At 40.2% G+C, this 27,834-nt stretch overlaps 1 protein-coding gene across 1 annotated transcript in view; it reads left to right on the top strand.

The window, feature by feature from the left end:
• The window catches only part of tm9sf4 (transmembrane 9 superfamily protein member 4), a gene marked incomplete at its 5' end in the record, with an annotated part of 36,190 nt that extends 8,742 nt beyond the window's left edge, over nt 1–27,448 (top strand). The window contains 14 exons of the mRNA XM_083891748.1: nt 2,020–2,164; nt 9,797–9,920; nt 11,264–11,385; nt 13,793–13,904; nt 14,192–14,262; nt 14,378–14,510; nt 16,428–16,509; nt 16,588–16,663; nt 18,969–19,052; nt 19,297–19,472; nt 19,567–19,630; nt 24,982–25,101; nt 26,708–26,797; nt 26,926–27,448. Of these exons, the coding sequence (XP_083747874.1) occupies nt 2,020–2,164; nt 9,797–9,920; nt 11,264–11,385; nt 13,793–13,904; nt 14,192–14,262; nt 14,378–14,510; nt 16,428–16,509; nt 16,588–16,663; nt 18,969–19,052; nt 19,297–19,472; nt 19,567–19,630; nt 24,982–25,101; nt 26,708–26,797; nt 26,926–27,075 (1,549 nt within the window). The remainder of the gene's footprint in view (nt 1–2,019; nt 2,165–9,796; nt 9,921–11,263; nt 11,386–13,792; nt 13,905–14,191; nt 14,263–14,377; nt 14,511–16,427; nt 16,510–16,587; nt 16,664–18,968; nt 19,053–19,296; nt 19,473–19,566; nt 19,631–24,981; nt 25,102–26,707; nt 26,798–26,925) is intronic.
• Nucleotides 27,449–27,834: the final 386 nt, after the last annotated feature.

The following is a 27,834-nucleotide window of genomic DNA, read 5'->3' as shown; positions in this document are numbered from 1 at the left end:
ATAAAGCAAAAAAGTATCAATTTGTTGTTAGATGATTATGAGTCCTTCTTGTGTCCCCTAGATGGCAACTTGATAAACAAAAAGTATTTACATGAATCCTATGTTGTATGATGTAAAATGGCTAAACAGGACACAAGTTGTGTCCAGCAACCACATAAAGACAGGTGCAGCATATTAAGTCAAGTATTTATTAACTGACCAATCATCTAGAGGATCAAGAGCTTTCACAACCTTTACCAGATACATTCATCAAACATATGACAAGATAGTGCGGTCAAATTATTCATTAAGTGTAAAGGAAAGTGCAGAATTGGATCTTTAGATGTATTACTACATGCATCTTAGAATACTTTCTTACACAAAGCAGTCTGATTTGCGTGAAGTTTAACCTGCAGTTAAACCCTGAGCAAACAAGCTAACAAATGTCGCCTCAAATGACTGCTGTCCGCTGCTACAAGCCATAAAGTGCTAACACGTATGAAAGCGTGACCTCCGTGGCACTGGTAAAACTATGCGTACTCATCAGTTAGTGCTGGGACCGGTTAAACAAGCACAATCCTCCGTGAGCAACTTATCAGGAGACGTGACATTAAGATATCCCCTCCTCTCTTTGCTAAGATAAGGTGTGACACAAGCACATTTGTGTCTGCACAAAGATCCTCATTGAAAATCCATTGGAGAGTATGTTTTCTGAATTTTTTTTTTACATGAGCGTCAATGGGAGAATGCTGGGGCGATTCTCCAAGTCAATCAAATTGACCTAAATGAGGCGGGACCATAAAACATGACTTGAATCTGACAATTCTAATTGGACTATGTCAGAATCACTGATAATAACTACTTTTGCTGGCAGAGCCGGCTGAAAGGAAAATTAGTACTAAGGATCTTTGGAATTGCTTAGGAAAAAAATCGCTTTCTCCTCCTAGTTGGTAGGGCGTCGCCCAAATCGTTCCTATACACCGTTCGCCCATGCCAGTTCCGCCTGTTTAAAATACAGCGACTTGTGTCTATCACTATCTATGACCACACATTCCCTGGAGCACAACACTTGAATTCAAGTCACTGCTCAAAGCATACAAGGACTTACAAATGGGGTGAAAAGTCAGCTGAGAAATTGCCTCTACTTATTTAAGGAATGTCAGATTGAGTATCCATGTGTGGAATGTTAGACTGACATGGAAGGTCGGTCATTCTAGTATGAATGTATCTGAGACCATGAATGTGCTTGCGGAATAGCATATTGACACTCTGAGCACACAATGCAAAAAGTAAGACCTAGGACATACATTCACATTCATGCTGCTTAACTATGGCATGACTAAACATTCAACTAATCACAATAAATAGTCTGAACTTCATTGTGAAGGATGAGATATTTTACTAAAGGTATGTACATAACATCATGAAACTGAAATAGGAAATGTAGTCTCATGGAGATACAGATAGGTATTTATACATGATGCAGTTGTGTATTTTCAGTCAGGATAAGCCTATAATTGTAATTTAATTTGTTCAGGTGTGCTTTGTTTAAGCAAGCAAGAAAGAAAAAAAATTTTTTTTGGGGGGGGGGGGTAAAAAGAGTGCCTTAGATAATGTCACTGTATATCATTTGTTGCTACTGAAAATACCCACATTTGGATTTTCGGCCGTATCACCATATCTGACATATCTAAAATTGTCTTGCCACTGTTGAATTATAATTTAGTGTTAACTCTGCAACTATAAATGAGAGGCACATAACTTGAATTTCTCGCTTTGGTCTGTACACGAGCATAATCGAGCTCTTCAGGTTTCTCTGAGTGAACTGTAGACGTGTAAACTTTGACTGTAGGATGTTGTGAAAAAGCCAGTAATTTAGCAGATTGCTCAGTTTTTGTTACAACGTTTAATATTTATTGAAGTAACTTATAGTCAGGGATGCTGCAAAGTGTGTTTAATGCAACCAATGTGTCCTTCATTGTTTTGTTTTTTTAAATGTTAATCATGCAAACCAATTGAATACTTCACTGTCACTTACAGTATTGCAGATAACCTGCCAGTTGCTACCAGGTTGGAGTTTTACCCCAACCGAGAGGTAGGAGCAGAGGAGGAGCAGAAGAAGGACGTGGCAAAAGACATCCAGTTTGAACATGGTTACAGACTGGGATTTGTTGACAGCAACAAGGTAGATATGAAGCAAAGTCATCATCATTTTTTTTTTTTTTAAGTTCTTTCTTTAGTCTAACCCATCTCAGTGGTTTGAGAAGTGAGTGAGACTGGATTAAAAACTGGATATTAGAGGATTTTGCTATATTTAAATCAGATGTTGAATGTTAGTGGGTTACTTAATAGTTTGTTGTACCTGTCGCAACTCCAACACAAGAAAGGCCCACTTTCAATAAATATTGCTGAATTAATTGCTTACAGATCATTTAATTATGATACAGCACACAAACAATCATACATTTTCAGGCTTGAAGTATTCAATTCAATCACTCGGCATCAGTGGAGAGAAGGAACTCCCTTTTAACAGAAGAAGAAATCTCTGACAGAACCAGACTCAAAGATGTGCAGTATCTGCCTCAACTGATTAGGGCAGTTGGGGTTGAAAGTGGGGAGAGAAGGACAAGATGAAGGAGATGAGGTGGAGACGGAAGAAAGAGCAGATACAGCAATTGTATCAAGTAATACGTTTATACAGGACAGTTTCTTGAGTCAGTGATTACATGTTTATAGAACTACAATGTCATTTATATAAGCAGCAGCAGAAGTTGTTGATAAGAAATTATACTGATATCGACTTTTAATTATAGGATAATAATAATGGTGATGATCTGTATGATAATAATATTAAAGGCGCCATCTGTAACAATGTGGCCAAAAAACGGTTATTACACTCAAAATCAAAACACTGCGGCGAGACGTATCCGCCTCCTACTCCACCCCCTCCCTTCCAGAGTCGAGGTTGCCAGAGCAGCTGGCATATCCTCTGTTAGCAACAAGCGAGGAGCGACCGTTTTATCATAAATGAGTGGCTCTCAGACACGCAATTCTGTTCTCTCAGTAAAGATCAAGATGTATAATAATTTATGGTTAGCTGTAGACTAGGTATGGATATATCAGATGCAATTACTTTATGCATAATATTTGACAGAACTGTACATTTTTGCCTCCCCTTTTATAATGCCAACTTTTGAGAAAACTTTGGAGTGAGACATCGTGGCATGCAGGGCAAATTACCACAACACACACCCAATATATTTATTTATAGTAATATTTTATCCATCCCACCTTATAAATGCTTTATACAATAAAAGGTAAATAATGTTGACACGTCCGGCATCGATCCTACAACCTTCCCGACACAGGTCCAATGTCCCGATGTTATTCTCTCTTCCACTGTCCGAAGAAGACCATAAGGTTAGATTAAAAAGAGAAGAAGACGCAAAAGAAGATGTATGCTGAACCACCGGTGGTTGTTCTGCCCGGCGTGGGCTGCCAGGTACGGCAGCCACAGCTGGCTATTCCCCTGGTTTTGGATGCCGCCGTCCTGTAGCACTGAAGCCGCAATGGCAGCAGCGGCCGTCTGAAATATGAACATTATTCCTGAGCATCTGTGATATGTTAAGAGGATTTTATGGCCAGTTGCTTTAGATGTATCACATAATGTACCTTTAATACTAATAATAGCCTCCAAACTGGATCTGAAGTGCCCTGTACCCTAGGAGGAGGATTTTGAATTTAATTCTAAACTGTACGGGGAGCCATTGTAGAGAAGCTAACACTGGAGTGATAAGGTCTCTCTTTCTGGTTCCTGACAGAACATGTGCTTCCTGATAATAAGGAGTTATAATAATCTTATCTTGATGTAACAAAAGCATTAACTAGTTTTTCAGCGTCCAGAATGTTTCTAATGTTCATAATGTTCCGCAGATGGTGCACCATTGTGTTTCAGTCTTTTCACCAATTCTCTTCAGTTGTATTTTCTGTAGTTAACCTCTTCACGGTTGCCCCCAGTACCAGGGGCAGTGTCAGACGCAGCGACAAAAGCATCATAAAACCATATCTAACTTTAACAAACAAAGACATGCTGCATACCCACAGAAAGGTCAGAAACTCAGCTAAAAGTTCATATAAACCATTCTTATGTTCACGAAACACAGTTAAAACACAGATGGATCAAACAGCAGGAGCGAAAAAAACTGTTACAGCGCATACATTGAAAAGTGGCACCGGAGCGTCAGCGTGATTATGTAAACAAAAAAAACATGTGTCGAATGGACAGCCCAGGGATTAAAACCAACGTCCCGAAAAACATTTTGAACCGTCCCGAATAGTCCTGAATCGTCCCGAAAATCTTTTTCACATTTTGAGTTGTTACTTACTGATAATATAATAAAAACACAATACATTATGTTGATAATAAATAATATATTTATTTTCAGACTAGATTTGTTGTGTTGTTGAAGATGACAACCAACAAGCTCAGTCACAGAACTGTGGCCTACCTGACCTTCTGCCACTACTCCACCATTTAGTGACTGCATTTAGTGGGTTGTAGTCGTCATGAGAAGGGCCATGCATTGAGATTTGCATTGAGGCTGTTTAGGGCTGTCAAAATTGCTCAAAAATGACGTTTGAAAAAACACACATATTCGAATATCTGTATTTGCGCATGATATCAATGACATATGATGACAGCATGACGTCAATAACAGGACTAAACTAATACAACCAGACATAACTACTTGTAAAGGTAGTTTATTTAAGTTTTAACATATGTATTACTACACAAAAATAAGTAAATGAACTAATGACCAAGAGCGCAGACCTCACTCGCTCTCTCTCTGCGCACACTCGTTTAAATGAACAACAGTGATTGAAATAAATATGTCAACATTAATGAAACATTTACATGCAGTGCGAGCACACTCGCAAAGCAGACAGCAGCGCCGCGGCTGCGCGGATGTGTTTTTCCACATTCAATATTAATGTTCACCCCAGAATGTCTGTTTTTAAAACCTATTCGAATATATAGGCTGTTAAGAGTGTCATTGGATAGGCGAGACCTCCAGTCCGACTTCACCCGTTTCATGTAGGAGAAACAGTATCCTCGTCTCGTCTCAGCTGAGCTCGAGCGGCAACAGTATCTCAGCTCGAGCGGCGTGCAGTGAGAGAGTAGTAGTCTCTGCGTCTCACTGAACAACACAAACATGAGCGTGCCAGCCATTTACCTTTTCACATAAGTATTTCCCACCGACTGCGAACCCGTTCTGGTTCACAGAAAGTGTTGAAAACTTAAACAGAAACATTTAGTCAGTCAAAATTCTCTGTCGTCCCGTGGTCGTCCCGAGAGAGAATATTGATCGTACCGATGACAATTAATTATGTCCCCGGGACGACGGGATGGTGTTAATTTTAATCCCTGGGACAGCCGAGAAGCCATAGATTCCAGTGGTACTATTTTTAATCACTCTACAACCATGATTCACGGATCCAGCCCCAAAATAAAAGCAAAACAACTGACTTTAACAACTGCAGAATTGTTCTTACCTAAGTGGAGCGGCTAAGTGCCGATTTATGCCAGAGTCGTTCAGTCTGTTACAAGTGTGAAAATTGGCATGAACACTCTTCATGGGTCACTTGACAAGAAAACTGTCCAAAAAAATTCAAGATGGCGGCCATTTTTCAAGATGGCCGACACCTTATTGGAGCAGTTAAGTGATATCATGGTTTATTTGTGATACAAGCATACACATTGCCATGAGCAGTCTCTGTGGGTCACCTGACAATGAATCACCCACAATTACTTGAAATTTCAAGATGGTGGCAATTTTTCAAGATGGCTCACACTGTAGTGGACCAATTAAAGTATTTAATGGTTTTTTTCGTGATGCAAGCATAACAATTGGCATGAACAGTCTCTGTGGGTCACTTCACAATAAGCCACAAGCAGTTGCTTGAAATATCAAGATGGCGGCCATTTTTCAGGATGGCCGACACCTTAGTGGAGCACTTATGTGATATGATTGTTTAGTTGGTGACACAACCATGCACATTAGTGTGAGTCTCTAAGGGTTGACAAGAAAACACTCCCAATCACTTGAAATGTCTATTTTTAAGATGGCCGCCCCCTTTGGATCCTCAAAAGATCCATTTTATCATAGAAATGTATTGGGTTTTAAATAATCCTAAATTTGCTTTAACGCATCGAAATACAGTTGTGTTTATTTGTTGATCATAGACAGTTTAGATAAGATTGAATATCTGCACTACCAGGGCACACTGGTGATATATCACTGCTGTTAAACTCAGAGTGGGGTTCAATGTCAGCCAATTGCAAAGTTAGTATCCCAAATGCTGCCTAATCTACCCCTGAAAAGTTAGACAGCCGCACCTGAATCGACAGGTTGTGCCAGCGCGGGAGAGCCGAGCCGAGGTTAATGGGGGTTTAGTTAACTGAACGGTGTACAGATCACACAGGATTTAAATGGCATTGGATGAACGATCGGACTAAGTGTAGGGCTAAGGCATGAACTTAGTTGTATCCCATACATTAAAGTGCTTAGTAAAAGGTGGTAAAAGGATAAAACCTTGGCCTCTGCCTATGAATTTGCTGCAGACATGGCAGAAGCCATCATAACAGTTGAGAAAACACAAAGAGCATGCCAAACGTGCTTCTTATGAGGCTGGATATGTGTGGGGACAGGCATTGAAGAAACAGCCACAAATGGGGGTAGTTCATTGTCAAGTGACCCACAAAGACTGAATGCCAATTGTTATCACCAATTAAACCATTGTATCGCTTAACTGCTCAACTAAGATGTTGGCTGTCTTTAAAAATGGCCACCATCTTAACATTTCAAGTGGTTTAGGGTGGCTTATTGTAAAGTGACCCACATAGACTGCTCAATTTCTTTGCTGGTATCACCCAATAAACCATTGTATCCCTTAACTGTTCCACTAAGGTGTCGGCCATCTTGAAAAATGGCCTTGAAATTTCCAATGTCTCGGACAATTTTCTTGTCAAGTGACTCATGGAGAATGCTCATGCCAATTTTCACGCTTGTATCATAAACTGAACGATTATATCACTTAGCTGCTCCACTACCTTTGCTGTTTATCAAAACAAGTTATTTCCACCAGAACAAAACCTCTCCAGCATGCTTTTGGGACTATTCCCAGTCTGATTCATCATTACAGAGCGACATTAGATCGTTCTGATTAGAGAAAGGCGCATGTCTGCACAAATGCGTCATACGTTTTAAAACGAGCAGTCAATCACCCTAATTGACCAAGGTAAGCCAGAGCTATGGCGCTGCGTAACTGAAGACGCTGCAGTCACAGAGTTGTTATTACGCACCGCACAGGGAGCATCGATTTACAGCCAGTTATCATACTTTTTTTTTTTTTTTTTTTTTTTTGGACCAATAGTGACATGTAAATAAAATTAAATGGTTTTTAATAATTTGGTACCTAAGAAATCTCAAATGGCACAGATGATGCCAAAATGTGCCAAAAGAGAGAACGCCTGGACATCTCTTTACTAAAACCTCTGTAATTCACTCTGCTTCATTTCAGCAGCATCAGACTTTGCACAGCTCATGTCCACGTTGTTATATGACCTCCATGTGTTTTTAAGCTCCTACTGCATATTTTAAAGGTAATATTTGCTTTAAAATGCATTTTTTTTTTAGGCGAGAGAAAAAAATCCTTAATTTATGCTGTGTTCCATGTACATTTATCCTGACACAGTGGCATCTACCAAGATAATCCAAATAGAGCTTGTAACTGCGGAGATTTACTCTATTTAGTTTGTGCATGTCATTTTCGAGCAGGGACTCCAAAAAGAGGGTCGGGGCAGAAGAGGTTAAGTAATAGGCACCATATTAGAAATGAATACCACTCGTGCCAAAAACTACTCAGTAATAGGAATTTCAAGATAATTGTGAATGGGGACAATTGTTCATACTTTATATATGTGGGCATGTTACATTTTTACCTATTGTAGAATGAATGATATTGGACTTTTTGCTCTTATGCACATATTTATCTGCAGTGCTCGAGCTGACCTATATTTTTATCATAATTACTTACGGTGCGTAGCAAAAACACAGTTCTTTTACACAGATGAAAACCATCCATATCAAAGAGAAACTTAAATCAAGTGGATGTAGCATCTGGGGCCTCATGTACAAAGACTTGCGTGGATTTCCTACTGAAACTTGGCATACGCCAAAACCCAGATGTTGTACGCGCAAAGAAATTGTGTGTGATGTATCAAAGTGTGCGTATGCATGGATCCAAGCATGTTTCTTTTGTACATCCCAAATCAATGTGGAATTGAACGCACATGCAGGGGTGCCAAATTCCTCCCTGTCCATGCCCCCATTTAAATATACAAATCAATTTAAATAGTCTCTGAGATTCACCTCTTCGATCAAATAATGTAATAAACAAAGGAAAGAAAAGGGATTTCACACAGTCTGAGCAAGAGATTCTAGTGAAGTGGAGACGCGCAGGGAGATTTTGTTTGGTACCCTGTCGACAGGGATAAATATGACAGAAAAAGATGTGAGTGGGAACGTGTTTGTTAGTCTGTAAATCCCGTAGGAGCGCACACACAGATTAAAAAGAAATCTCAAGGTGGAGGTGAAGCGGCGACCTGTTGACCGCAACAGGTCATACTATTAGCTGCTCACAATACACATCGTTTGTGCGTAAAGATGGCAGGATGTTAAACACTTTGAGTCATGTTGAATGAATGCAGAAGTGCACTGCGGCTGACATTTCCAACTTTACGCCCGCTTTTACTGACATGAATACTGAACACAGGGAGACAATCAGGGGCTTGTTAGAAAGCTCTGTAGCTCTAATTTCAGCAGCAGAAAATAAAGAAAACCAAAAACATGATATTTGAATGCGCACATGCCCAAATGTGCATGGCGCTGGTTTACATACGGGACAATTAAAATAATAAACTCTTTACTCACCCAGAAGCCACCCATCGTGCACTGTGCCAGCCTCCAGACTGTTCCCGACCATGCCGTTAGTCATAATGAATGAGTCATGCGTTGAACCGGGCCACCTTGCCATGATGTTGGTTAGCTGCAGTTGCGCATCGCATATGATTTGAACATTGATGGAATTAAAATGTTTCCTATTAACTTAAACAAATTCATCCTGTGATGGTGCTTTTATAGCAATGTGTTTGTAGTCAATAGCTCCGATTACATTTGGGAAACCGGCTCTCGTTGAAAATTGCGCTTTAATGTTGGCCTGTTTAACAGCATTGGAGGGGAGTTTGATGTACCTGGATGACGTTTGGATGATTCCGTCCCACACAGCTGGCATGGCTCGGCTGAGGGTTGACTGGCACACTCCTGACCGAAATCGGCTTAAAAGCTAATTATCATCGTTTGCAAGTAAATCCTCTCGTTCCCTAAATTCTCACTCACGTCGGATTGCACCATTTGCAAGGTGTTAATTGTTCATAAGTGTGTCTCTGTTGTGCGCATCACTCTGATACTACTTGTTTTCACATTGTTAACAGTTTCCCAGCATCACCACTAAGTGTCGCCAAAGGAACAATAGCTGTAGAAAGGTGCATAACCCAGCCATGAAGTTTGCGTGGGGCACCGCACATTTCCACGGTCATTTCACGTTTCATACATCTGAACGTGAGCGTGGAAAAGGACATATGCCATGATTTTGTGCGTACGCAACCTTTGTACATGAGGCCCCAGCTCTTTATATATACTATAATTATGTTTAAAAACTAATTTTGTGTCTTTCCCTCTCTTTTCATCCCTCACAGTTTTATCTGCACAACCATCTGTCCTTCATCATTTACTTCCACAGGGAGAAGCTGGAAGAAGGGGAGCTTCATGACTACAGGGTTGTGCGATTTGAGGTCGTTCCCCAAAGTGTAAAAGTAGAGGGTAGGTTTCATCATATGCGTAGTTTGTGTTGCATCTCTGGTCTGTGTTGATTCAACCAAAGCTGAGAAGAAAGACACACATCTGTAGCCTCTAAAATAAAGAGTAAACAGGGTTCCTACGCTGCATGGAAAAGTATGAAAAGTATGGAATTTAATTTGAGTTATTTCCAAGACTATTATCTCACTTTCTAAAATTAAATATATTAAAGCTCACATAGAGTAGTCCTGTTGCACATATATGTTAGTTATGGCAGTCTACTTACATACATTAACTTGTTTTTATGGTCAAAAACCTCCTAGTTGCTGTAAATGAGCCGATAGAAATCTCTCCTTACTGACGCTCGACTCAGCCGTGGTGTTTCAGACTGAAACCTCGCACCCAGAAGACATACTGTGTTGTGATTGGCCAGCCAGCGTAGAGCCTTCCCAACTGTCTTGTGATTGGCCAATAACCAGAAGTGGCACCATTAGCACACCAGCTCTCAGAACCACATCTCCCCCCTCTGGAACGGTGGATGCACTGCTACTTATTATCAAAACATTGTTTTAACAATGTTTAAAAATAGTTTCGTCACGACACCCCGCCGCCGTCCCTTTTATGACTTTGACCTGGAGTCAGACCCAGAGTCAGAAGACACTGTCGCTCGTGAAACACCTCCACAACGGAAGTTATTCTTCTTCTGCGGTTCAATGTCAAAACCGGATGTGCCCAGACTAGTGCCCGGACCAGGAGGATCCGCTGTTCAGGAGAAATGCTGTTTACGTAACCAGAAGGGTTTTTTTCAGAGTTCTCGCTGGGCCCAATATTACAATACATCAAAATGTTCTAAGCAGTGGCTGAACTGCTTCATAAACGAGGTAATGTCGCAGATACACACCAAAAAACAGGAACTTCTGGTCTAGGTCCGCTTTACAATATACAAATAAAAACAAGTTGCTAATGCAACATAGCCTACCTGTAAATAATATGAAACTAATCAAGCTGGCTGTACAATGGTGTCAAATTACCATGGTTACTGTTACTGACTGTGATTCTCATTTATTTATCATTTTCCATACGTGTCGAGCCAGCCACCTATTGTCAGCCGCGACAGTGTCATGGGTCAATGCTAGTTTTCCAAAGGCTGGCTTCATGTAAAATGAGTGAAGGATTTTAAAACCATTTATTTACATAATTATCATCTCACAATCGGTATTCAGATGTTTAATATCAACTGAAAAATCCTCAGAGAAGTCTGTAAATTTGAGTCTGGAAAAGTATGGAATTTTGAAATGGAAAATGTGTAGGAACCCTAAGTAAAGTATCACTGACTTCTTGTAAACACCATCATTATTTATCCTCAGATCTCAAAGCAATCGAAAACGATAAGACTTGCACCTTGCCTGAGGCCAGTGGCTCCGCCCCCCAGGAGATTGACCCAGCCAAAGAGAACGAGGTTCTCTTCACCTACTCTGTCCACTGGGAGGTCAGTGACATGCAACATCTTTTTCATTGGAATAGTTTCCTGTTTGTCAGCACTGGTCACAGACATGGCTGGAGACATTTTATTTTAGACTTGTCCTCACACTGATGGGATTCATGGACCTTGCACATATTTTCGTTATTTATCAATATTTCGTATACTAATAATACCATAATACACTGGTACAGTAGGCAGGGGTATTTTTGTTAATTACATTTTATTTGTATAGCGCTAAAATATTAAAATACAATATCTCAAGGCATTGTACATAGACATTGATCAGTAATTCTTCAATCCCTTCCAGCATTGTGCAAATCTGTTTACAGCATCACAATAGTTGGATAGATACTTAATTTGTCCCCTTAGGAAAAACAGTTTGCAGCAGCTATCACCAAGCATTTTCCTCACAGTTATGCTGTTTAATTTTTCCCCGATCTTGACAGATCTCAGGAGAGTCTTCTCCCTCTCAAGCAGCCTGCCCGCTTCCACTGGGCAGATCCTGCAGCTTTAACAAGTTTTTGAATTTCTTTAAACTTGTTACTTCATGAATAAATTCCTTGAGGGAAGTTTTGTGGCTTAACAAGTTTCTGAGAACGATCTACCAGTGCCACTTTAAGCGATTAATTGGCTCAACTACTTCTAGTATAGAGGAAAAGAATAGAGTTGTTCCGATTCCGATACCAGTATCGGAAAGGCCTCCGATACTGCCGAAAATGCCGGCATCGGTATCAGCAAGTCCTGGAGTCCAGATAGGAATCCGTTTACTGGTCAGCTCTGTTAGCTCTGACGCAGTTCTTTTTCGTTGCTCATAAAAAAATTGCGCTGTGCTGCCACTGGCAGCTGCTGTTTTAGAGGCACGAAGAATTGATCAGCTGACGTTAGCTGAGGAGCTAACGTTAGCACATCATGTCGGCAGTTTGTCGAGGGGTGGCACGAGTGATGCAAATTTTAACACCAGCAACCTAATCAAACATTTGAAGCCGCGTCACGCTAAAGAACATGAAGGAAAAGACGCAGCTCCCTGTGTCTCATTTGCATTTAAAGAGACAGGCACTCAAAAGTGAGCGTTCTGAACAGGGCTGTTTTGGCAGGGTGATTGAACTGCTGTGGTGCTTCATCCTTATGGTGTTTTGACCAAAGCATGTCACAGACCGGTTAACACAACTAGGTTAACTTGGAGAAATAGGCTATAATATGTCTGCTTTAGCAGCAGCACTTCAAAGGAATTTATTTCTAGATTTATTTAGTTAGGTTGCTGTTGCACTACTGTAAAAATAATTTAAAGTAGAAATGGCTTCCATTTGCTGTATTCATTCATGTTTTTGTATTTAACCTTAGCCAGGCCTCACCACAATGATAATCATATTACAGTCATGCAGGTGAAGTATGACTTTTTTTTTTTTTTTTTTTTAAAGAAAAGAATGAAAATGATAACACATTGGTATCTGTACTCGGTATTGGCCGATACCCACAGCTAGGGCTGGGCGATATGGCCTCAAATCAATATCACAATATATTCAGCAGCTCTCCTCGATAACGATAAATGAACGATAAGTTAGAAGACGCCAAATGACATAATTTGCATAATTGACCGTTTATGTCTGATATGTATCAAATGCAGTCATTTATTTTGTGTGAGACTGAGTGAAGAAACATTTACACCGCTCTGACTCACTGCCTGAGCCCTTGAGCAAGCATTTGTGTTTTTTCTCCCTCGTCGTGTTCGCGTGGTATGTTATAGCACATCGTATTGTGTGAAGTTGTAAAAACCTGCGCCATTTAAAAACCAGGAAGTGTATCGTCATTAGTAACATGCGGATCTCAGCGGTTATTGTTGTAAATCAGACTGTGGTGGCAGGTACAACAAGCTCCCGCTGTGGGGTGGATGTACGTGTACATTTACGGCTCGCGTATTAAAAAAGTGTCGGGTTTAAATCGATCTCGGGCTCAGAGGGCACCCGCTGCTTGTTGAGAGGGATACGTGCTTTCACGTGAGAGTTTCCAAACACCACAAAATTCTCCAATAACACCAAAAGTTGGAAGATTTGTCACAAGTCGCTTTTGACAAAAAAAGATTCAGCGACGAAGTCGGCAAGTTGGCAATACTGATACCGCACACACCGCGGTTGCCGATTCGTCTTTCCTCACTGTCTCTTTCGCTTGTTACGGAGTGTGGAGTCCCGTGACTACACACTCTGTACACAGCCATTTTTCTTTAATTATCGAATATATTGATATGGGCAAAATGACGTCGATTATCATCATAAATTTCGATAACGATACATTTTCTATATATCGCCCAGCCCTACCCACAGCACAAGTATCAGAATCGGTATCGGAGGGAAAAATGGTATCGGAACATCTCTAGAAAATAATGACGTCTCATTTTCGTCTCATTTTCTCTGAGCAGGAGAGTGAAGTGAAGTGGGCATCTCGATGGGACACATACCTGACTATGAGTGACGTCCAGATTCATTGGTTCTCCATCATCAACTCTGTGGTGGTTGTCTTCTTCCTGTCTGGTACATCCACTATTTAACAAATCCTGCTCACCTCAACAGTCACGTATGCCAATGTAAACGCAGTCGAGAACTGTGAGCGATTAACTAATGTGATGTTGTGTTGTTGAAAGATGAAATCAGAATTAAAAAATAATAATTTGTGGGATTATTGTGTCACATGTAGCCTGATTACATAAACATAAAATATATAATTAATTGCTTCTCAACCCTGATTTTCAGCATGATCAAAATATAACTGTTAACTTTCCTGTCTTTCTTGCTCACTCACTTGTTTCTTATTTTCACAGGTATTCTGAGTATGATCATCATCAGGACCCTGAGAAAGGACATTGCTAACTACAACAGAGAAGATGACATAGTAAAAAAATGCCCACAATACTTGGGCAATAACATAATAACTATCAATATATAAGAAATTATCTACACAATTATCCTCAGATTTTTGAAAACCACATTTTGTCCTTCCTAACCAGGAGGACACCATGGAGGAGTCAGGGTGGAAGAATGTCCACGGTGACGTCTTCAGGCCGCCGCAGTATCCCATGATCCTCAGCTCGCTGTTGGGCTCAGGGATCCAGCTCTTCTGCATGATCCTCATTGTCATATGTGAGTTTTGACTTTTCATCACTGGTTCTTTGACAGGTTTGACATCTTAAGGTACCTCAAGATTCAAAGGGTTTGATTATAAAATGATTATTGATTCTTCAACACAGTGTATAAAATGATCAATAATGAAATAACCAGATGTATTTACTTACATTATCTATTAATGCAAGTGGATTAACATCAAATCAATAAGTGTGCCACTGACATGTTTGTTTAATACAGAAATCAGTCAACCTATTGAAAGTGGGAGATTATTGCTTGAGATAGAGTTGTGTTCAAAATAACATGAATAAAGCACAAAATCACAAGTGAACTGTGGCTTTAATTCAGTCAATGGCCCTTGCAAGCAATCTTATTGTTATCAGTCCACAGAATGTTTCTCCATTTCTCTTTAGGCCAGTTGAGGTGTTCTTTGGCAAATTGTAACCTCTTCACCTTTTTTTTTTTTTTTTTTTTTTTTAAAGAGGGTCTGTGGGGGCTTCTTGCTGATAGATTAGCTTCACACAGGCTTCTTCTCATTGTCACAGTACTCATGGGTAACTTCAGGCCAACTTTGATGACCCTGGAGCTGATCATTGGCTGAGTCTTTACCATTCTGGCTATTCTTTGATCCATTTGAACGGTTTCCTTTCATGTCTCTGGTTTTGCTTTCCCTTTTAAAGCATTGGAGATCATGTTAGCCAAGGAGCCTTTAATTTTCTGCACATTTTTTATACCTTTTTCCCTCTCCAATCAATGCTTGACCCTGGATTTCCACTGGACGCGTTACAGCCGCGGCACGTCAGCAGCGTCCCAGAAGCGGCTCGCGTGCCGCAGCGCTATCGATAGTTAGCAGTTATATTTTGCGGTTGCCGCTGCTGAGTTGCGTCAAGCTCAACAGAGCAGATCGCACCAGACAGCAAGTCCGACACAGAATCAAAGTAAAACACTCCTGCCCCCCTTTCAAAATAAAACACAGTACGCAGGTCGTACAGCTCATCACAACTTCACGTCAACACTCAATTAATCGGAGAGTCTCGGAGAGTCATGATGTACGACGAGAGACTGATTGAAGTGGAGAAACATAAAATAATTTATGACACCAGATCAACAGTTCTGGCGGGCCGCCAGGCTTTACTTGCCTTAAGAGTCTGTCACCACGTTTTACTCAGATCTACTCAGATCCCCTGCACTTCATCGCAACTGTACTCCGTCCGCGTCATAAAGATCATTATTTTTCTGTGGGGATAAAACAAGTAGAGAAATTATCCAGTCTGCTTTGGAAGAGACTGCTGGAGAAGAGAACAGCGCAGGGGCGGTGCACAGAAATAAAAGGGCTGTTTGTCTGCACCAGATGAGGCCGATGTTGATTTATTTTACTTTTAAATGCAACCATTGCATGGCTTGTTTTAAGATTCACTGGCCGATTACTTAATTAATGTTTAACTTGAAACAAATGTATATTATTTATTTAATTTCAAGTGTCTTTTTGTAAGACTCTATAGTGGTGTTTAAGTATTGTTAATAAATGTCTTACAATAACACATAATAGTCAAAAATTAAACATTTCCTGTGAATTTTTTTTTTTTTTTACAAAAACGCCGTGGGCCGCCGGTGGGCCCGAGAGATACCACCAGGCTTAGCAGGTTTTCTGGGGGAAACCCTGAAGTTGTTTAAAAAATTATCCACCACTCTGACATGTGCTTCTATATAGGAATTTTAGAATGCAATTGATGATACAGCCATGGTCATAGAGCTGCACTGATGATTGATTTTGACTCCTTAACTCCTTTAAATGGCTGATTCACTGCTGGTTCATGAATTTAGGAGAAACTGTCATATTCTCATCATATTTATTGCGAGATAAAATAAAGTTATTATTCGTTTACGTAACCAATTAAATATTAAAACTGCTATGTTTTCCTGTGTCTGTCATAGTTGTTGCCATGTTGGGCATGTTGTCTCCGTCCAGTAGAGGAGCCTTGATGACCACAGCTTGCTTCCTTTTCATGTTCATGGGGTAAGAACCACATTCAGCTTTCACATCACCAAGTCATGCATTTCTCTATCTGTATAACACTGTGTTTGTTATCTTCAGTGTATTTGGTGGCTACTTTGCTGGCAGACTGTACCGCACACTGAAGGGCCATCGATGGAGGAAAGGAGCATTTTGTGTAAGTTGCTCATCAAATTAATTATCAACTTTCTCTCATATTAATCATAATGTCATTAGTTTAAGTAGCCACTTTCATAACATGGAAAGCAACTAGGGATGCACCGATCAACTTTTTTCACCTCGAATACCAATATTAATGAATACAGATATCCTGAAGTTTCGAATCAGCCGATTCCTGATCCGATACCAATACAGAAAAGCAGAGAGAATTTTGGTAACAAACCATATTTCTCATTGTGTGGGTATTTCTCATTGACTTAAACATGTGAGAAATAAATGACGGTGTGCGGAGTGCGGGTGTGTAATTAAGAGGGGGAAAACGTGTGAGAATGAAGTTAGCCGACAAAATTGGGTGTAACTGTACGAGGAGAGATGTTCGGGTTATGATTGTTATAATAAACATTCAGCATAAGAAGGCAAGAGGGGTCTGTCCATATGTTTACCTGCCCTGTGGAGTTAAGTGAGTCATTGAACCTGAAGCGAAGTGCTGTTCTCTTCAAGCTGGAGAACAATAGTGTCCTCCCCTACACTCTCTAACTAAAGAAGTTTGCCACTTGACAAACATTTCCATTAGGGTAGCTGCAGTCACATCACTGGTGTGCGACCCATGGAAGTTTGTTGCGTTTAACATTGTTTAACATTGCATGTAACTATCCAGCCAGTGGGCTGTTGCCCAAACTAAATAGAGTAAACCTATGCAGTTACAAGCTCTATGTGGATTATCTTGGTATCAAAATAAAGATAACACTTGTGAGATTCCACCAGAGGTGTAAGTTTCACTGTAGATGTCACTGTGTCAGAGTAAATGTACATGGAACACAGCATAAATGAAGGATTTTTTTCTCTTGCCTAAAAAAATGTTGTATTTTAAAGCAAATATCACCTTTAAAATATGCAGTAGGAGCTTAAAAACACATGGAGGTCATGTAACAACATGTGGACATGAGCTGTGCAAAGTCTGATGCTGCTGAAATAAAGCAGAGTGAAATTACAGCGGTTTTAGTAAAGATATGTCTGGGCGTTCTCTCTTTTGGCTCAGCTTGGCACCATCTGTGCCATTTGAGATTTCTTAGGTACCAAATTATTAAAAACCAATTAAATTTTATTTATATGTCACTACAGGTCTAAAAAGAACTTGTTTTGAAAAAAAAAAAAAAAAAGTATAACAACTCGCCTAAAATCGATGCTCCCTGTGCGGTGCGTAATAATAACTCTGTGGCTCTGAAGTGTCTTCAGTTACGCAGCGCCATAGCTCTGGCTTACCTTGGTCAATTTGGGTGATTGACAGCTCGTTTTAAACGTCTAAACCGGTAGAATCAGACCCCGGTCTCCATATGCGTGTGAATCACTTCATTAGCGAGTCAAAAGGACATAAATGCATATGACGCATTTGGGCGGACATTCGCCTTTCTCTAATCAGAACGATCCAATGTCGCTCTGTAATGATCAATCAGACCGGGATTTGTCCCCAAAGCATGCTGGGAAGTGTAGGTCTTCATTAGAATGGGTTTTGTTCCGGTGGAAATAATTTGTTTTGATAAACAGCAAAGGTAAGACAATATTTCTGGTTGTAGTTCTTGAAAGTCAGTTGTTGTTTTGCTCTTATTTTGGGGCTGGATCCGTGAATCTTGGTCGTAGAGTGATAAAAATTGTACCGCTGGAATCTGTAGATTCTCCGCTGTCCAGCCGACACGTGTTTTTTTGTTTACATAATCACGCTGGCGCTCCAGTGCCGCTTTTCAATGTGTGCGCTGTGACGGTTTTTTTCCGCTCCTGCTGTTTGATCAATCGGTGTTTTAACTGTGTTTCGTGAACATAAGAATGATTTATATGAGCTTCTAGCTGAGTTTCTCAGGTATGCAGCATGTCTGTGTTTGTTGAAGTAAGATATCGTTTTATGACGCTTTTGTCGCTGCGTCTGACGCTGCCCCCGATCCCGGGGGCAACCGTGAAGAAGAGGTTAAAGTGACTCGGGGAACTTTTTAAAATTAAATATCAGGGCCGATAGCCAATACAAATATTGGATCGGTGCATCCCTAAAAGCAATGTCGAGACCTTTACAAGAAAAGTAAAATACATAAAATAACTTAACTAAATATGAGATAATAGAAAGCTAAAGTGATGATATCCCAGCTTAAGTGCTTGGAAACTGCATAGTGTGAATGGTCTTTTTTAATGCCTACCCAATGTTTTTTTTGGTTTTGCAAACATGGCCGTTGACATTTTATGTCTAAATTAATGAGTATTTTCATGGTGTCATCAGTGTCAAACAAAACAGCTGAGCTTCTCATTCTCCTCTGCAGACCGCAACTTTGTATCCTGCAGTGGTGTTTGGAATCTGCTTCATCCTCAACTGTTTCATCTGGGGAGAACATTCATCTGGAGCGGTGAGTCTCCGGAATTCACCATTATGGTGTGATGTCAAATAAAATTAAGTTCAGCAACAAAAGTTTGAATAGCGTAATTCACTTCAACACAGAATATATTCTTCCTTGATGTCTGATTTGTTCTACATTAGGTTCTTGTTTGTGTCAAGTACATTTTTTGATTCACGTTCAGTTCTAAAGGTTATAAATAAAATGGCATTAAACATTGTCCTTAATCTTCCCCTCTGCTCTCGCTCCACACCAGGTTCCCTTCACCACTATGCTGGCCCTGCTGTGCATGTGGTTCGGCATCTCTATGCCTTTGGTCTACTTGGGTTACTACTTTGGCTTCCGCAAACAGCCATACGATAACCCAGTGCGCACCAATCAGATCCCACGGCAAGTTCCAGAACAGCGCTGGTACATGAACAAGTTTGTAGGGTAAGTGTTGAAACTTTAACTGTGTGTGGTTTTAACTTTAAAAATTGCTCTAATTTTTCCAGTATAAATGTTTCTTTTTTTTTTGTCCCACTAGAATCTTGATGGCTGGGATCCTGCCATTTGGTGCCATGTTCATCGAGCTCTTCTTCATTTTCAGTGTGAGTAAAACTGCTCAGGTCTTCTTTTAATTATATTGTTGTGTGTGTATTCCTTTTATGTGGCACTGTCTTAATACCGAGAGACGTTTTATTATTTTTCAGAGGATAAGTAAGTGGTGAGTTTTTCTGTGGTTTCGTCACTGGTGTCACGGTCTACCACGACTAGGATTTTGCAAAACTGTCATTACCATGAAAAAACAAGCACACACATGTTCAGGGTTTTAAACAGACACAGACAGATTAGGTACAGGTATTTTCCCACAATGGTTAGGTTTCTTTTTGGGCAAATACAGTTAGATTTAATGATTAGTTTCATTGTCGTTGAATAAATAATATAACTGTAGACATAATGCAGAGACTAGCCGCCACCATGGTAGTTAAAGTTTCTGTGGAAGCCAACAAACTGGAGCAGCCAAATAGAAACCGGCGTTGAGCAAAAGTATCTTTCAGTCTGTTGGGTTCCATGGAAAACACCACAGCCAGACTTTATTCACTACTACATCAGTCACCCAATGTGACGCAGCTGTAGCTAATCTTTGATCATTATTTAACTGTCCTAAATGTGTCAGTTGCATGAATATGAATGTCAAAGCTCTGCAAATTCAATTATAACCATCCTTATTGTCACATCATCCACAAAGTTTAGATCACTTGTCATGTCACTGAGAAATAGAAAGTTGGTTGCTTAAAGGTCACATAGAGTCGTCCTGTTGCACATATATGTTAGTTATGGAGGTCTACTTACATATATTAACTTGTTTTTATGGTTAAAAACCTCCTAGTTGCTGGAAACGAGCCGATAGAAATCTGTCCTTTTTGAAGCACTTGTCAGCCGCGCTATTTCAGACATAAATCTCGCCTGAGAAGACAGACTGTGTTGTGATTGGCCAGTATCCGCTCTCAGAAGCGTAGCTCCCCCTTCTGGAACGGTGGATGCACTGCTCCTCATTATCAAACCATTGTTTTAACAATGTTTAAAAATAGCTTCTTCACGACTCCCCGCCACAGTCCCTTTTATGACTTTGACCCGGAGTCAGACCCAGAGTCAGAAGACACTGACGCTCGCGAAACACCTCCACAACGAATGTTATTCTTCTTCTGTGGTTCAATGTTAGTAACCGGATGTGCCCGGACTAGTGCCCGGAGCAGGACGATCGGCTGTTCCAGAGAACCGCTGTTTACGTAACTATAACGGGATTTTCAGAGATCTCGCTGAGCCCGAGATTACAATAACACACAGCGTTCTCAGCAATGGCTGAACTGTTTGTTTCGAAACTTCAGGGCTTCTTAAACAAGGGTTATGGTTAGGGTATGTTTGTTCAAGTGTGGTACCATTGTTTGGTCTCCTAGGAGACATAGGGCCTGATTTACTAAGATTCCATATAGAGAGCACTAAATTGCTTGCGCGAGCAGAAAGACTACACCTGTTACTGGATTACGTTTTGCGGGTGAACTACTAAGAGTGCGGCTGCAATTGACTACAGGCGCAGAAGTGGTAGAGACCGCCCTATTTAAATGAGGATTCTGCGCTAGTCAAGAGTTGTCCACATGGAGAAAGAGCAGACTCAACGGAAGCGCAGAATGAAATTTGTACCCACTGAACAGAAAGTGACGTTCTGCGATGAGCAGATAACTGGGATCGAGGCATATATGACGTCCTTGTCCCCCCCTTTTTATATTATTATTATTTTAATCCTGCATCTGTATTTTGGACAGCTCCATCATTACCTGACGTATCAAACAAAGAAAACTATGGACTATAGATGTTACCGTAAAAGAAAAAAGAAGACGGTGCTGCGCTCTCCTCCTGACTCACCTGCAGCTCACTGACAGCTGCCAGGGAGCACTCTGCTGTTTCTCTCAAGATTACACATAGGTCTACTTTCAATGGATGAGTGACTTTTGTGTCAATAAGTAAATAAATAAAGCGGATCATCACAACGGCTTTTTAGTCCCAGTCCGTCCCTGGTTTCATCTGTGTTCATTCAGTCAGGTTAGGTTCCATTACGCGTGCCAACAGCCTTTGATCTGACGTCAGAGGCGACAGGACAATCGATATAGATCTATCTATAGCTGATTCAGATAGTTACATTATATAGTGATAGTTATTTATTGCATTTAAATGTGGCTGGAACTGTGGAAACCTGCCTGTGAGGTTTTGGTGAGGTTTGCGAACTGTGCCACCTGCGCTTCGCCGTGCACCGAGAGTAGACCAGGTTAGAGCTGGACCCGTTAAGGTAAAGTGGGGTTCCCCGTTCTCCTCCGGTCTTAACCGGGTAACATAGGTACGACCCCTCCTTGAACCACAAACTGCAGACCAAGGTAAGCCCATACCAGTACAAACACGCATTTCTCCTATGGATATCTATATTTAATTTATTCAGATATACCAAATAAGAAATGAATGTGCGTCATCTGTGAACGCGTAGTTGAACATGCTCTGGAAATGAATTTCCTGATTTACAAATATAATATAACTATATATAACCCCCGCCATGTGTGAGCACCGCTGTGTTAGTTAAGACCTGCCTTTCAAACGTGCTAAATATAGACGCAGAAATAAGCACCGCAATCAGTCTCAGGTTTGATAAATCACTTTGCGCGTGCTAAAATAACATATTTACATTTTCTCCTCCCATCACACACAAAATAGCGTGTAAACGCCCCATATTGCATATGCATTAAGGCAAGAACGCTAAATGGGTTGCGAGTGCTATTTTGCATGTCTGAGGGACGCTGTCCTCGTTGCGCCCTGTTAGTAGATCAGCATCAACGCAAATCTGCGTGTGCAATCCAGTTTGCACACGTTTTTGCACGTGCAAAGCTTTAATAAATCAGGCCCATAGTCTTGGCGATCTGGAAAGTTCGCAATTCAACCATTTGCCTATATAATCTAAAACATTTTTCCACAGGGGAAAGATCTTCGAACATTCCCATAATGCATGTACAAATGTACCACTTTTTCCCCCACACTTCCAGCATAGATCATTGTCAAGCAAACCCATTCTATTTAGTCTCGAAAATAAAATAATATCTGTGAATTATTTTATACTGAATAAATTTGCCTCTTGTAAGAAAATTACATATTTTTCAGTGTTGGAAAGAATCCCCTCCCATGTTTTTTCATCCAGAGTACAAGACAAATCCTTCTCCCATATTCGCTTGAGATTACTACAACCATTACTGCCTGTCCAAGGACACATCATACCATTTTGATGCTTTATGATGCATTTTAGGTAGCTGTACATAACATTCAACTGGACCCTTTTCCTGACCAGTGGGAACAACCTCCTTAATACAGTGTCTGATTTGTAAATATTTCCAAAAGTGGCCTCCGCCCTCTAAAGGAAATTTTTCCTTAAATCTGGTATATGAAAGAAAATTACCATTTTCAAATAAATCTTCTATAATTCTAATACCCTTTCTTAACCACTGAGCCCAGTAGACAGTCTGTCTATCTATCTTTATTTTTGGATTATACCATATGGGTGCATATTTTTGAGTATACTGACAAATTTTACATCTCTTATGCACCTCTTTCCAAACAATTTTTCGAATGTTCTAGAATGGGGTTGATCATTTTGTTCTTCTCATGTTTGACTATTTGTGCAAGTACCTCAATGGGTTTAAAGGGGGAAGTGAGCTCCCGCTCAATCAGGACCCAGTCCAGACCAGCATCAATTTCATCCCAGTGTTTTGTAAGCTTGGACATCTCAAAGGCCACACTATAATATTTTATATTTGTAATGACAGACCCCCTCTCTTCTTAGATTAAGAATAATTTATCTATATTCACTGACCCTCTTTTTGGAGTCCCTGTACGAAAATGACATGCTCAAACTAAATAGAGTAAACCTCTGCAGTTACAAGCTCTATGTGGATTATCTTGGTATTAAAATAAAGATAACACTTCCACCAGAGGTATAAATTTCACTGTAGATGCCACTGTGTCAGAGTGAATGTACATGGAACACAGCATAACTGAAGGATTTTTTTCTCTCGCCTAAAAAAATATTGCATTTTAAAGCAAATAACACCTTTAAAATATGCAGGAGGAGCTTAAAAACACATGGAGGTCATGTAACATGTGGACATGAGCTGTGCACAGTTTGATGCTGCTTAAATGAAGCAGAGTGAAATTACAGAGGTTTTACTAAAGAGATGTCTGGGCGTTCTCTCTTTTGGCACAGCTTGGCACCATCTGTGCCATTTGAGATTTCTTGGGTACCAAATTATTAAAAACCCATTTTATTTTATTTATATGTCACTACAGGTCTAAAAAGAACTTGTTTTGAAAAAAACAAAAACACTATCATAACTCGCTGTAAATCGATGCTCCCTTGTTATTAAGTTGTTATTAAGTTGTTATTAAGCGGTGCGTAATATAAACTCTGTGACTCTGCAGCGTCTTCAGTTACGCAGCGCCATAGCTCTGGCTTACCTTGGTCTATTTGGGTGATTGACAGATCGTTTTAAACCTCTAAACCGGCAAAATCAGACCCCAGTCTCCAAATGCGTGTGAATCACTTCATTAGCGAGTCAAAAGGACATAAATGCATATGACGCATTTGTGCTACATTCGCCCTTCTCTAATCAGAAGGATCTTATGTCGCTCTGTAATGATAAATCAGACCGGGATTTGTTCCCAAAGCATGCTGGAAAGTATAGCTGCAATTAACGATTATTTTTGTAATCGATTAATCTGTCGATTATTTTCTCGATTAATCGATGAATCGGTTGGTCCATAAAATGTCATAAAATGTTACAAAACGTTGATCAGTGTTCGTCAAACCTGGAAATGACGATGTTCTTGAATGTCTTGTTTTGTCCACAAACCTAAATTATTCAGTTTGAATGATGTCTTTATGTAGAGCAAGGAAACTAAGAAAATATTCATATTTACGTTGCCAATTAATATAATAATCGATTAATAATCGATTCATCGATTCATCGTTTCAGCTCTACTGTAAAGTGTAGTTCTTCATTAGAAGTTGTTTTGTTCTGGTGGAAATAACTTGTTTTGATAAACAGCAAAGGTAAGACAACATTTCTGCTTGTATTTCTTGAAAGTCAGTTGTTGTTTTGCTCTTTTTTTGTGGCTGGATCCGCGAATCTTGGTCATAGAGTGATAAAAATGGTACCGCTTGAATCTGTAGATTTTCTGCTGTACATGTTTTTTTTGTTTACATAATCACGCTGACGCTCTGGTGCCACTTTTCAATGAGTGCGCTGTGACGTTTTTCTCCCACTCCTGCTGTTTGATCCATCTGTGTTTTAACTGTGTAGAAGAGGTTAATCCTCATATTCACTGAAACTTGAGTACATCTTTGTTTGGGTGTCGCCCCCTACAGGCCATCTGGGAGAATCAGTTCTATTACCTCTTTGGCTTCCTCTTCCTGGTTTTCATCATCCTGGTGGTTTCCTGCTCTCAGATCAGCATCGTCATGGTTTATTTCCAGCTCTGTGCAGAGGTAAGATCAACGTATGAAGACGTGCAAGAACTGTATGACCTTGGGTGGTATGTATAATCCTTGAAATCCTTGAAAGTTTGTGAAAATTACCCTAGACGTGTCATTGAAAGTGCTTGAATAATGTGCAAGAAAAAAGTTAAGTTGCCATTTTTGGGGCCGATTCCGATTTTTCAAGACGTTTGACCTGCCTATACCGATTTTAGCCGATTCCGATTTAAATTTTTTAAACCACTTTACAGAATACAAGATATATATTTTTGCATCTTTTCTTTAATAGAACATTTTAACATAGTAATACAAACGGATGAACGGTTTCACGGTCTATTCGGTATTCATGTCAGCAAAAATTGTCTATTTTGCTGACATGAATACTGTAGAATAACTCCACACTAGTACAGGTTCACATGGCCCCAGAAGACATTCTTACTAGGTCTGTCAAAATGCTCAAAACTTATATTTGAATATTCCCTCCAAAAAACACAGATATTCGAATATATTCTCATAGTATTTGCATCACGCATCTGGGGTGCATTGCATCTGCTGCATCTGTAGGGCTTTCAATCAGCCAGACTGTCAGGTGATGACAGCATGACGTCAATAACAGGACAAACTAATACAACGAGACATAACTTATTTAAGTTTAAACATATTTCACAACACATATCTACACAAAAATAAGTAAATGAACTAATGAACAAGAGCGCAGACCTCACTCTCTCGCACTCGCTTGCTCTCTCTCTCTCGCGAAAATCGGCTGGTTCCGGTCACTGGCAGATCAATCGGTGCATCCCTAATATTTATGTAAATGTTTTCCCTGTTTATTATGACGCCACCTACTGTTTCATGCCCAGCATTGTTTGATGTACATAGACCAGGCCTACACAGGACAAACCTGGGAAATGAAAATTCCAAAATCTCTGTATCGCCAAAGAAAATTACAAAGACTGACTTTGACCAAGATCCCAAGGGTGATCAACAATAAAGTGGAGGCCATCGTGGGAGAAGCGACTCTTAAGTTGCCCTCAACTTGACCCCAGCTTAAGCTGTGTCAGCACATTTGGTCCTTGAATTTGAGGAAATTGGTCCTGGACAGTCATTGAATTTGATATCATCCTACGTGTGGGAACCCTGAATGTTCTTTCATATTTTTTTATGTACAGTATATGTTTTGTTTTTGTCAGCGTATGCAAAGTCACAACATTTATTTCAAGCCCAGATAAATATGAGGGCTACGTCAGGAAGGGCATCCATCTCTGCCAAATCAGTAATGCAGATCATTCACTGTGGTGACCCCTATATAGGGAGAAGCCGAAAGAAAAATAAATGTTGTTTTGTGATAGTAGAGTTGGACGGCTGTATCAAGTCTTCTCCAGCACTTTCCAAATATTCTCAATGGGGTTCAGGAATATGGTGACCAATCAATGTGTGAACATTAAATTTATAGCAACACAAACTACAGCCAACATGTTAAGTCTGTTTCACTGGATCATGACTTGGATTATTTATGGGCTAACATTATTACTGTGCCTTCACTGTGCCACTCTATTGATCCCACCTGAAGCTTATCTTACATACACACCTGTGCTGTGTTGTCTCTGTCTCTCAGGATTACCGGTGGTGGTGGAGAACTTTCCTGGTTTCAGGAGGCTCAGCTTTCTACGTCCTCATTTACGCTGTCTTCTACTTCATCAACAAGGTAAAAAGCAGTGTGATTCCACTGTAGGTGAAAATCTTACTAAAGTGAACAGAAAACTCCTTCAGTGATTTGAAAACTAAAAAGAGAAACTGACTCCCCTCTTCCTCCTCTTCTTTTTTTCTCACCAGCTGGACATTGTGGAGTTCATCCCCTCGCTCTTGTACTTCGGCTACACAGCCCTGATGGTTTTGTCCTTCTGGTTGTTAACGGGCACGATCGGCTTCTACGCAGCTTACATGTTCATCAGGAAAATCTATGCTGCAGTTAAGATCGACTGAGGCGGCACGATTGCTGCTGATTTTGTTTTGTTTTTTCGTGGGTTTGTCAGTTTTTTTTCTTTTCTTTTTTTTTTTTATATATATATTTTTTATTATTCATGTCCAGCAAGCACTGACTTGTGTGTCGAGGGAACAAGAGGGGTGTTTTTAATGGCACAACAGCCCCACCCACTGGTGTTACAGAGAAGAACAGCAAGTGACAGAGCTGAACCAGCCGTTTGTCTCTCTCTCCCATGCTTCTCCCCCCTCCCCTTCCTCCTCTCCCTCCAGGAAAGAGATTCGGAGCGAGTTCTGCTCTGATGGGACAGTTTGTCTTCTGCTGTTTCACCTTGCACACAAACACAGTGGGCCAAAGCTTGTGAGAAGACGGTTTCTGCACATTTTTTTTTCGTCTTTCCAGTTTGTGTTGAGACTCTTTAACTTATCTAGGTTTTTATTTTAATTTCTTTCTCTCTGTCATCTCCTGGGAAATCGTTCTCCGCTAATTTTCTTATGTAAAATCAGTTTGTTTTTTTTGCTTTTTCTACTTTCATGTCAGAGACTTGAGATCAGGGAAGGATTGGAGCGTCTAACTGTGGTTATGGTGTTAACTTTAATGTGTCTAAATAGTATGGATGGAAATGATGCTTTTACATTGTACCACAAGTAAGGATAAATTAAATGTTCTATTATTTTTACTTGAGTTTCCATGTCCTGGTGTGACCATGTTAACCACTGCTGTAATCAAAATATTAGCTTTTTCCTCTAAAACAATGGGTC

The sequence above is a fragment of the Microchirus variegatus genome (assembly GCF_963457635.1).
Source record: "Microchirus variegatus genome assembly, chromosome: 6".
In the NCBI taxonomy this organism is placed as follows: Eukaryota; Metazoa; Chordata; class Actinopteri; order Pleuronectiformes; family Soleidae; genus Microchirus; species Microchirus variegatus.
This window is presented reverse-complemented; position numbering and strand designations above follow the sequence as displayed.